Here is an 11,846-nt window from a genome sequence, read left to right on the forward strand (position 1 = left end):
GACCCTTCTCCCGGGGCCAGGCCAAGGCTAGAAAGAGGTAGCTTCCCCAGGGGCTGATGGCAAACCTGGGCACGGGGCTCAGGCTTACTAGGCTCCAGTTCTTGCGCACACCAGTGGGGACAGTTCTTCTGGATCCCCTCAGTGTAGGAAGGGAGGGGAGTAAGCTGAGAGCTCGTCCCAGGGAGTCAAGACACCCCTCCTCCAGCCAGGACGGAGCCCACACCTCACACACGTATGCCTCTGGAGGTCCGGCACTTCCCTGGAGGACACAGCCCTCACTCTTCTTGGCTCTCTGGACACCCTGCTCTTCGACCCTGGCCCAGCCCTTCCCCTCTCTGGGCCTCTTTTCTCTCTGGGATCTGGAAGGAAAGACAGAGACACGACAACCAGGGCAGCTCAGGCCCAACACACAGTCAGTCCTCAGTGACTCTGCACTGAACTTAAAGGCTCCTGATGACATCTTGGGCTTCCCTGGTGGCTCAGCTGGCAAAGAATCACCTGCCATGCGGGAGACCTGGGTTCAATCCCAGGGTTGGGAAGATCCCCTGGAGAAGGGAAAGGCTACCCACTCTAGTATTCTGGCCTGGAGAATTCCACGGAATATAATTCATGGGGTCACAAATCTCTGCTCTACCACTGCACAGGGCCACTGTGGAAGATCCCACACGAACCTGCATCCAGTCTGAGGGCAACTTTCCAGCTCCCTGAAAGGCAGAGGGTCCCCCATCCTTGGGGGAGCGGTACGCGAACCAAGACAGGACAACCTTAAGGGATGTGGGGAGAGTCCCAGCGGAAGTGGGATTAGATGATATTAGTCACACAAACTGAGCACTTCAATGTCCCTGGCGCTGGAAGCTTTACGTGTGTTAAGATAACTAATGCTCACCACAGCTCTATGAGTCACTGTCCCCATTTTACAGATTAGATCAGTGTGTTCAAACTTCTTTGAATGACCCGGGAAACTTTTAACCAATACAGTTTTTCTGGGTCCCACCTGAGACCTATCAAAGCAGCCACCAGGGACTGAAGGCCCAGAATCTGCTTTGCTTCACTGTGGTAGAATATACGTTACGTAAAAACCTATCCTTTTAACGATGTTTAAGCGTGCAGCTCAACGGCACTAAGCACATTCACATTATTTATAGGGCAAACATCACCACCATCCATCTCCAGAAATCTTTCGTCATTCCAAACTGAAACTCTGTCCCCATTAAACACTAACTCGCCACACCCCCTTTACCCCTAAGCCCAAGTCAGCATTTTTTAATCTCCCATGGAAGGTACAACCTTCCTAGCCCTACCTGGCCTTGGGAGCACCAACCTTGGGACTTTCCAACCATCAAGGTTTCTCCTTAGCTTGTCTCTAGGCCTCTCCCCATCCAAACTGGTCTGGGGGAGGGCAGTGTCGCCCCAGCCTCCCAGAGAAAAGTTCATCCAAACAAGAGACTTGAAGTTCCAAATGGTGTGACTCATTCTCATGACTGGGAAATGCAATTTCACAAATAACAACCCTCTTATTATTTTTTTTTCTTTCTTTTTTTCTTTTTTTTTTTTCTTTTCTTTTTTTTTTTTTTTTTTTCTGGATAAGATTTAAGCAAGTCCACAGGAATCAGGGCTGTTTTGGCAGCAAATTGTCAAGAGGAAGGGGAAGTTTGGTGGGTGCCAGAAACTGCACTAATTATACCCTGAAAAACCTCTCCCCCATCTTGTGGCCACACACCCCTGCCCACGGGCAGCCCCGCGGGTATCCCTGGGCAGGCAGAGGCCTCTGAGTAGGCTGTCCTCCCCCTGGCAGCTTGACACCCCTCCCACCGCCTCAGGAAGGTCATGGCTTTGTCCCTCAGGAGGGTCACACAGGCAGCTGTGGGTCAGAGGAGCGGGGCCAGGGCTCCCCTCCCCGCTGCCTCTCCCCATCCAGTGTACACTGGCCTGGCCCTCACAGCTGCTCCAACGGCCTTCCCCAGTCCCAATTCAAGACGACACCAGGAAAAGACGAAAGGAAGGAGCAGCCAGCCGACCCAACCTCATTCTGAAGTCACGATAGAGAAAGTGAGGCCAGGGGCACAGACCAGGGCACGCAGCCAGGCCTATTGCCAGGAGTTCTGCTTGCCGGCTGGCTGGAGGGGCGGGTGGGGCGGCAAGCTGTTTCCTCTCTGAAGCCCTGAGGAGCTCGGCCCATGGAGGTAAAAGGCGAGCCGGTCTCTCAGCCATTTCCATGGCCTGTGGGGACTGATTGGAGCAGAGGCCAGGACATGCAGAGCTCCCTCCCCTCTGCCCATGGAGCTGGGTCCTGGGCTTTTGGATTCCCCACATGTAACAGGGAGCAGGGAAGGAGGGCAAACTTTAGGATCTCTGCAGGCCTGCTTTTTTAAGGTCCAGACACTCAGGTACTGAAAGATGTCCCCAGAGCATGGTACACAAGAGGGCACTTCATTCACAAGGCACCACCTCTCCCAAGTCCTGCCGCTCATGGCTGGAGGGCAAGGCTGGGCAGGGCTTCCCTTCATCAGTCAGCCCCTAATTCTACAACAGCGAGGCTACTCCCCTCGGTGTCCCACTGGCCACTGCTTTTCTCCCTCCAGGCCTGCACTTGCTGTCCACCCCTGGGATGCCCACCCTGGATCCAAACCCTCCAGGATCTGGTTCTTGACCTGGTTCTGACTCCAGTGATATGGCCAAGAAACCACCCCTTCTTCTTGCTCAGGCCTGGGCTCCAAGGGACAGTGTGAAAACCACCGGTTCAGGTGCTCCTGAGGTCCCACTGGCTACAGAGGCCCAGCCCCCTCCAGAGACCTTCCAGGCCTCCTGACCATAGCCTTGTGCTGCAGGCTGGGATGGGGACTCCCCTGCCCTGGCCTGAAGGAGCTCTGAAGTCTGTCTCTCATCTCTTTATACAGAGATACCTCCTCATCTCTCCATAGGGCAGAACATCCAAAAAGGCAAAGATTCTACTATCTTCCACTGCCCCAGAGACCAGACTCCAGTGCTCTTTAAGCCCCTGATAGTCCTGCATATAGACAGTCACAGGCAGGAAGAGGGCTCCATTTGACAGATGGGGGTATGGATGCTCTAATACCTTGAAGGATTTAGCTCAGGGTCTCTGAGTTCCCATGGACTAAGTCGGAGGGTGCTCTCACCCCAGTTTGCTGCTCTGGCTGGGGGGTGAGGGCAGCCCCACTAGAGTATGGCTCTGGGTCATCTAGGCCCAAATGAACAGCCTTGGGGAGGAGACCACCTCCTTCCTCCCCGGGTCAGTGACCCCAGCAGCGAGCAGGAAGTGTGGGATCCTTAAGCCACATGCAGGGAACAAAGCATCAGATTCCTGTCCATGGCTGGAACTTCTCCAAGGTTCTGGCTCGACTGTTGGGGAAAGTAAGATGGGAAGAACTATGGTTTATTCCGAGCCCACTTGTGTCACATACTCGACTGGATCCTTTCCCTTTCTTAGACTCATACCTGCCAAGAACACTGTTCGGATGGGCCTTGTCTGGCCGGTTTATAGAACTGGGAACTGAGGCTCAACGAGGCTGAGTAACTTCCCAAGGAAACACAAGCAGCACGTGTCTGAGAGGAGCTTCCCAGCCCGATCTGCTGGCCTGTTTTACATTTCAGCTCCCGAATGGCCTCCAAGGCTTGTCTTCCCCTACAGGAAGGGGAGCCACCTGGCAAGGACCATCCTCCTTGGCACAGAGGCCCTGTGACTCCACACTGCCAAGCCCCTCAGGCCTGGTGAGACAGAGTACCAGCTTCTCTGGGTTGTGTGAGGGGCTCGGGCCCCAGGGTTTGTGGTTCTGCTGAGGGTACACAAGGAGAGATTTTCAAGCCCAAGTCAACCTGACCAACTGTGCTTCCTTTTGGCCACCATCCCCAGGACAGAAAGAGGGCACAGTGGGAGAGGCAGGCAGGAGTTGAGGCAGGTGGGCAGGAGCTTCTGAGGGCAGCCAAGAAGAAGACAAGATGGGTGCAAGAAGAGAAGAGGGGACAGCTGGCAGAGGTGGGCGCAGCACCACAGGTAAGCTCTGTGCAGAGCAAATGCGGAGTCTGCTGCCTCCGGGGCCTGAGAAGGCCTGAGAGGAGGAATCCTCTGCTCCTAGGTCCCAGCTCCGTGGGGGTTCTTCCATTCTTCCAGCAGCTGAACAACCGCTTCCTTATCCCCAAAGCCATCCCTGTCCACACTGCTATACACACACACAGACATGCACACACATGCACGCCCACACTCCTCTCTTTGGAACAAGAAACCATTCATCTCACAAATGACTCCACCCCTTCTCCAAGGAGATCTGCACTTTTTCACCCCTAGGGTCTATCTGGGGCTCCAGCCCCTGGGGTCAGATACATACACATGCTCACATACACACATACATTCTATACAAAAAGCAGGGGTGGATATGGGCTGGGCTCAGGGATAGGAGACAGCCATGGCCAAGGATGGAGTGGGCCAATGGGAAAGTGAAGTCAGACCAAGGGTTTCCCCAGCTGTGGTTAGACCCCAGTTCTGCTCCTATTTCCAAGGTCTGAAGATGACCTGTGGGCCAAGAATGCAGCAGTGCTGACCAGGACAGATGCAGCAACCCTCTACTCAGGACCCCCTAAGGGCACCATTGCCTCCTGGAAGTCCATTCACCGGGGGTGTACAAAACACAGCTCCCTGGATACAGCCAGAACTTGATGGGAGATTCAGATTTCAATAAGAAGGCTGTGTTCTTCTTGGTAAGGGGAGTTGGGAAAGAGAAATGGGAAAAGAAAGGACCAAGGGATGGAGAAGCACAGTGACAGCAAGATGGAGTGGAACAGACCCAGGGGAGGGTCCCCCTCCCCACTTAGTCTCTCCTGTTCCCCTGCAGGTCACCACTCACCTGGCAGGGGTTCACATTTCATAGCCACGTGCCTGCTGCCCAGCTCCCCAGCTCAAGCATAGGCACTGGCTCTTGCTTCTAGACCAAATGCATTGAATGAAAGCAGAAAGCATGGATCTGAGAATCCGAGGACTAGACGGTCCCTAATAGTTAGACAGTCTGGGGCACCACCAAGGCTTGCAGCCTCTACAGCAAGGGGCCTGGATTTGAGGTCCACTGTCCACATGATCCCCCTAAAATCATGTGCAAATGCAAGTTGTGTGTGCATGGACAGGTGTGCTGTGTGCATTGCACTGAGGAGAGGAACTTGAGCTGCTTTCAGATTCTCAAAGAGGTCCACAGCCAAAGAAGGTCAAGAACACTTCACACACCTAAACTTCTGCTGGGACACCTCTAGGCATGGGGTTTCATGACTCCCACATCAGCTCTTTAAAATTTATCAAGCAATTCATAAACACTTCTTCTGTGAGATAAAACAAAAGGCTAAGAGGCTGAGGAAAGTGTTCCCTAGTCACAAGTCTGGGGAAGGAAGAGGAGGAGAGAGTCCAAGTCATCCATCCACCCATCCACCTAGCGAATGTCAACTGAGCACCTAGTCTGTCCCAGACACTGACCAGGCATCGGATGCTGGGATTACCAAGTGAAATATAACAGGATTCCTATTCTCAGAGTGCTGACAGCAATACCGACTGTTCAGACATGCTTTACCAGAAGCATGCACCGTTTCTCTGTCACGGGACGTGGAAGGAGGGAGGTGTGTTCCCCATGGCATTCAGGTAAAGCCTTCAGAGAAGAGACATCCTCTGGGGCCATAAAGAAGTAAGTTGGAATCTGTCAGTTATACAAGGACAGTCCGCAGCATCAGAAGCAGTGGAAGCAGCAGCAAGTGCAAAAGCTTAGAGTGAAAGCCTGGTGCTTAGTGTTTTCAGAAACCTCAAGTGAATCTACATGGCCAGAGGAGGGCGGGATAAAAATTATACATCACAGCCACCCCCACCCCCACACATACACACAAGAGACCAAGCACCCTGAGACACACCCTGGAGCCCTGGTCCTCAACTGATTCCCTGACTTTATCTTCCTCCTCTTGAAGAGCCTTAGTTTCCCCATGTGCATAATGGAGATGCTGCAGCCAGTGGGTGCTACGAGACAGGAGTGCTAGGAAGTCCTCGGTGTCCATCTCCTCTGCCTCCCCCAAGCCAGGCCACCCTTGGACTCATGCCCCACAGAGTCCCAGGCTGGAGCAAGGACATGACAGAAAACCCAGGACCCATGAGCAATGCCTGCCACTCCTCAGAAGGTTTGGGATTGGGGACAAAGCAAGTGAGGCACTGAAGCCTGACAGAGCACTCTGGTTAATGCATGCCCCATACTGGCACCCAGGGCACGATCCAGGTGAATGCCACCCGCACCAGCAGGGCAAGCCAATGGGACAGCTGTAGTCAGGATGGAGGAGACTTCTAGGTCGAGCTCTGCCACTGACTTGCTGAGTTACTAATCAGGCCTCTATTTTCTCTTCTGTAAAATGGGGCCATGAAGAAAAGATGCCTAGAATAAAGCACCACCTCCCAAAGTAAGGGACGCTTCTCCGCAGAGTCTTTCTCTTGGTGCTGACCGCGCCTGACTTTCTGTCACTGCTAATTCCCTATTACTAATGCTGCCTGCTTTCCTCCCTTCCACCTGACTCAGAAGGTCCATGAGGTGTGGTCTCCCTCTGAGTCTAGGCCCGCCCTGTCAACTGAATCTGACAGAGGGAGGGTCACGCCATCTCGGCCAACAGGCCCTCGAACGACGGTCTCCCTTGTCTGAGTCAGAGCTCAGCTTTCCAGGGCTGGCCAGAGGGAGCCGGGCAGCTTCCCAAGCTCCCAGCTGGGCTGGAACGGCTGTTCCTCCCAGGCCCTGGGGCTGCCCCCCACCACTTCACACAGACCACAAAGGCTGCTGGGAACAAACCTCAGCTCCTGAAGCCCATTCAACCCGTTAGGCAAACTCCCACCTTCAACAAATAGGTGGCTTTGTTCTACACATCCATGCCAGTCGGGCAGCCCCTCGGCTCAGATGCACGAACGGACAGCAAAAGTGATATATCCAAACCTTCAGAAGACTGTCAATACCTGCTGCTGCTGCTAAGTCACTTCAGTTCTGTCCGACTCTGTGCGACCCCATAGACGGAAGCCCACCAGGCTCCCCCGTCCCTGGGATTCTCCAGGCAAGAACACTGGAGTGGGTGGCCATGTCCTGCTCCAATGCATGAAAGTGAAAGGTGAAAGTGAAGTCGCTCAGTCGTGTCCGACTCTTAGCAACCCCATGGACTGCAGCCTACTAGGCTCCTCCGTCCATGGGATTTTCCAGGCAAGAGTATCGGGAGTGGGTGTCAATACCTAGGACCTTTTAAATCAGGACACTGCGGTTACCCCCTCAAAGGGTTCTAACAGCCTCATGTGTGTAGGAGCCTGAAGCCCTGTCTGGTAAGCCTCATGAGACCCTTACTGCTGTTCTCAAATCTCCAGTGAGACCAGAGAGGCAAAGAGGAGGGTGTCCTCAGTGCTATAAAGATAGCACTAGGACCCAGGAGGGCATCTGGGTTAACAGCTGCAGGAAGAGCCTCCCACGGGTTGAAAAGATCCAACAAGGTAGAGGTCTGCTTTGATGGAGCACGCCCTGAACTTGGAGGTATTCAGAAGAATGTCGGGTTGAGGAAAGGTTAGCAGGCTCTGTCCTGCAGGACTTCTCAGAGCCTTTACTGTGTTAGTGGGCAGTATGTGTCTCCAAGGGAAGGATACTAGGCTGTGTTCCCCAAATGTATTTGACTCCAAAGCCCGTCCCCCCAACCTCCACAGAGCATCACTTGACAGCTGAGCCACATCTTCAAGCCACATCTGGCCCTGGAGGAAGAGGAAAAGAAAACAGCTGCCCTAAACATCTGACCTGGAATGGGACAGCTCTGTCTCCCTAAGAGGGTGCAGGAGCTACCCAGGAGGGGCTCTTGGCATCACTCGGAGGTGCTTAAGCACTAATTCTCAACATGAGGGTAACTCTACTTCTCTGCAGGTGGAGTCCCACAGCCTCCACACTGCTGTGAATTTAAATTCCAAACAAAACCTGGCAGGGAAGACCCCCCCCCCTCATGCCACCAACCCCAGCTGCCTCTAAGACCTGCCTTCCTCGGGTACCCGGAGAAAGAGAGGAAGGGCATAGCCAAGGGCCTCACAAATTTCCCTCCAAAGACATACATTAATAGTTGTTGCCACAGATCAGGGTTGAAACAGGGGTTCATTCACAGGGTCTAGTTTCTATACCCAGAGGCCTTTTTAAGAACTGCACCAAGTACCTGTGTGTGCTTTGGCCTGGCAGGCTTACCACACTAAGAAGCCGAGAAAACCCCCACAAGCAACCACCCCCTGGTGCCAGTTTCTGAACTTGCCCATGAACTCCACCATCTCCCTCTCTGCTCCCGGAGCCAGTGCTCCACTCAGAACCCTTGGCTTATCTTCAGCTTCCAGAGCTGAGGTTCTAGGGGCACAATGGGCTTCTGTGCCCCCATGTCCTCAGCCCCCACCCCCGCCCAAACCCCAGCTGCATTCATGGTGTTCTGCTATTGTGGTGGGAGCAGCCTGGGGGTGGTGCAGGAGGGGGTGGGCTCTTGGCACGGGGACTGGCGCAGACAGGCCATGGTCAGTGGTCAGCATGCAAGTCACATCCGCAGGCACTGCCACTGGGCCTGCCAGGCTCTGCATGGAATGGTGACGCTCCTGGGGCCCTGGGGCCCTTCGCAGAGTTCCTGCAGGCCCACACACAACTTGCTTCCTGTCGGACAAGCCCCTTGGTGGCATTCAGGTGGGGGGTATTTTTTCTTGCCTTCTCAACCAGTTGCTATTTTGGAGCCATATTAGGTCACCAGCTAAGCCCTGGATGCAGGAAAGGCCTGTCCCTAGAAGCACAGCTGGGGCTTCAAGAGGGTTTAGGAGGCGAAACGGGTTGGGGGGAGGTGGTGAGAGCGGGTGAGTCTGAAGCCAAGAGAGTCTTCCAGAAGTCAGCAGACACAGCCTTCCAGCCCCTGCATGGAAGCCACTGGCTCATGAACATAGGAGAAGCCCCTCCTTACTCTCCCAACTCAGCCTGTCTGTAGGTATATCTTCTCCTGTACAGCTCTCAAATCCCACACACATCACCCTGGAGGACAGCAGAGATTACATGTTACAGATAGGTAAACTGAAGCCCAGATAGAGATGAGGGTTCTTCCAAAGTCAGATCATGAGAGAGTGTTTTCCACCATTGCTCTAGATAACCTTTACCAGCTCCTTCTACACTGGCCCTAGCAAAGGAATGTGCCCCTTCAATGGGGACACCGAGGTAAGCAGCTAGCAGAGGCTGCTTAGGGACCCCCACTTGATCTGTGAACCATGGTCTCCCTTCTGCCTTTGGGTTCCTACAGGATCCCCATGAAATCACCCACCATTCACACAGTATCATCTTATCTGTCTTCTAATCTGGGGCCCCCATGGGACTCTGGTGGAATCCCCAGGGGGCCACACAGAGCTCAAAAATGTTTGGTAAGAAAGCAAACAACTGACAAGACCCAGGCACTGTCCTCCAAAGTCCCTGGTCACAGAAGCCAGTTCCCCGAAGAGAAGGCAAAGTCCCTTGTAAGAAAGAAAGATTTCCAGCCAAGAACAATTCCTCAGGTGGAGAGAGTGCTTTACAGTTTACAAAGAGTTCTGGAATATGAATGCTGTCGCCTGGCACCAAAGGGTGCTTTCCAGATTCATCTCCCCCAGCTATGCCTGACAGTCCAATACAGGTCAACCATCCCTTCTTTTTGCTGGCCTGCCGTCGGCCCATCTCTAGGCCTCAGGCCAGCAGTTCACATGGCCACGTCTTCCCTAGTCAATAATGGCAGAGGCAAACACATTATGGGGTCACAAAGGGTGACCCTCTGTCTTTCCCACCTCATCACCAGCACACTGGTGTATACACAGGTCTTCTCCCGCAAACTGGTAAGGGACTCTGACTCTCCTGAAACTAACCAGTGTGCCCTGGTCTAAAAGACAAGTGCCCCTCCCGTGGGTCCTCTTCCCGGGCCCCTCCCTCTGCACTTTTGCAGAGAGAGCTGCCAGAAGCAGAGTGAGGGAAGGCCACAGAGGGTGTCTGCGGTTCTCACATGAGGCAGGAGTAAGTGAGAGTGGGGCCCAGGAGGAATCCAGCTGAAGGGAGAGAGGATGGTATCCAGGAAGGCTCTGAAGAGCTCTCCAAGGGACTGGGAGGTCCTGGCAATCTGGGTATTTATCTAGCTGGGGAAAGATGCAATCTGGGTATTTATCTAGCTGCCCGTCTGACTTTGTAACTGAATCCATCCAACAGGCAGACTTTGCAACGGCAGCCGGCCCAGGTTTCTGGAGAAGGCACTGGGCAGCTGGAACCTCTCCCCCTATCGAGCCCCCTCCCAGGAGCTCAAGAGATTTCCCTTTCATTTCCTTCCAGGCTGGAAGGGCGGGGGACAGCACAGTCTGTGGGGTCAAGCCCTCAAAAACCACTTCCTATGTGGCTGGGGGAGGGCGAGCGGCTGAAGAGTGTATTTGGGGGTCCCTGCGTGAGAACAGCAGAAAAATTCTGCGGGTCAGTCACTGCTCTTCAGAGTGCCCTTCAGGTCGGAAACCACCGAAGTCGGAGGAGAAGATTTCAGGGCCCTCCGGAGGAACTCGGAGCAAATCCACACTCTCCGTCCCAGCGAGCGGTGGCCAAGGGGGGGATGGGGTTGGGCGTGGGAAGGACATTTGGAAGGGGCTCCCCGCACAAGCCGCGCCCCGGCTGTCTGGAGACAATCCGGAACCCACCCACCCGGTCGGCTTCCCCAGCCCCCTTGGAGCAGGGCGCCCCAGGCTGGGAGAGAGGGAAGGAGGGCTCCACCCGCCCCAGAGCTACTCCGGGCCGGGCTCAGGCGGGGAGGTGACGCGCTCCCGGCGCCCCGGGGACTTCGGGAGGCGAGTTTGGCAGAGCTGAGCGAAGTCAAGCCAAGCAGGGCCGGGCAATACGGAGCCGGGCCGGGGCCAAGCCAGGAAGAGCTGGGCAGATAGGAAAAGGCCCTGCGCGGTCGCCGGAGGGCGGGGGCGCGCGGGGGCACCCACCTCTCCGCGCTGCAGCTGGAAGAAGCTGTTGAGATAGCTGGAGTGCAAGGGCGAGCCCAGCTGCTCTGGGCGGCCCTTGCCGAAGGCCAGCTCTGGGGGCGCGGCGCCGGCGGGCGGCTCTGGCCGGAAGGCATCGAAGGCGCTCGCCTGGTGCGTGTCCTGCAGCGACAGGTAGACCCAGTTGAGCAGCTGGGTCGGCTGGTACACCGAGGCGGCGCTCGTGTCGATGGCCGACAGCAGGCTCATTTTGCGGCGGCGGTGCCGGCTCCCCGCCCCCCACCCCGGCCGCCCGCTCGCGCCCCCCCCTCCAGCGGAGGGGCGGGCACCGGGGAGCCTGCGCCCACTGCCGCCGCCTGAGCCTGGACGGCGATCGCCTGCACCCCGCGCTCAGCCCGCAGCCGCCGCCGCCGCCTCCCCCCAACTGCAGCCGCAGCGCGCGCGGGCGGAGGAAGGAGGCAGCGAAAGTTGGGCAGGAAACTTTTGGGCCCGCCCCCTCCGAGCCGCCCGCCCCGCCCCGCCCCGCGATCCGCTATCTGCCTCTGTGCTGACCCCTTCAGCGGCCGCTCCTGGGGTGGGGTTCTATGAGGCCCCGCCCCTTGTGGCACCATCCTCGCCTTCCATTGGCTGTATCATTGAATATAGAGTAGCGGGGGCGGGGTGAGAGGGGGGAAAGGGAGCTCATCTACATAGGTAGCACGGGGAGGGTCCGCCCATGGGCGGTCCCGTTGCAGTCCCCGCCCGCTGAGTGTGGCCGGCCCAGCTCCCCAGCTCTGCAGGAGCTCTGTGCTCCCCGGGCCTGATATGTCCAGGCTCTCTCTGCTTTCGGCTCACTGCTGTCTCTCTTTCCAACTCCTTTACAATG

At 55.8% G+C, this 11,846-nt stretch overlaps 1 protein-coding gene across 2 annotated transcripts in view; it reads right to left on the bottom strand.

The window, feature by feature from the left end:
* ZCCHC24 (zinc finger CCHC-type containing 24) overlaps window positions 1-11,402 on the bottom strand; it is a 65,117-nt gene extending 53,715 nt beyond the window's left edge. Inside the window, exon 1 of one of the 2 annotated variants that reach the window (XM_061405458.1) lies at window positions 10,985-11,402. In XM_061405458.1, coding sequence (XP_061261442.1) covers window positions 10,985-11,230 — 246 coding nt within the window. In that variant the 5' untranslated portion in view covers window positions 11,231-11,402. Of the gene's footprint in view, window positions 1-223; window positions 10,940-10,984 lie in introns of those variants that run through there. The other variant, XM_061405457.1, reaches the window with a different exon arrangement.
* Window positions 11,403-11,846: the final 444 nt, after the last annotated feature.

This window comes from Bos javanicus, chromosome 28 (genome assembly GCF_032452875.1).
Source record: "Bos javanicus breed banteng chromosome 28, ARS-OSU_banteng_1.0, whole genome shotgun sequence".
In the NCBI taxonomy this organism is placed as follows: domain Eukaryota; kingdom Metazoa; phylum Chordata; class Mammalia; order Artiodactyla; family Bovidae; genus Bos; species Bos javanicus.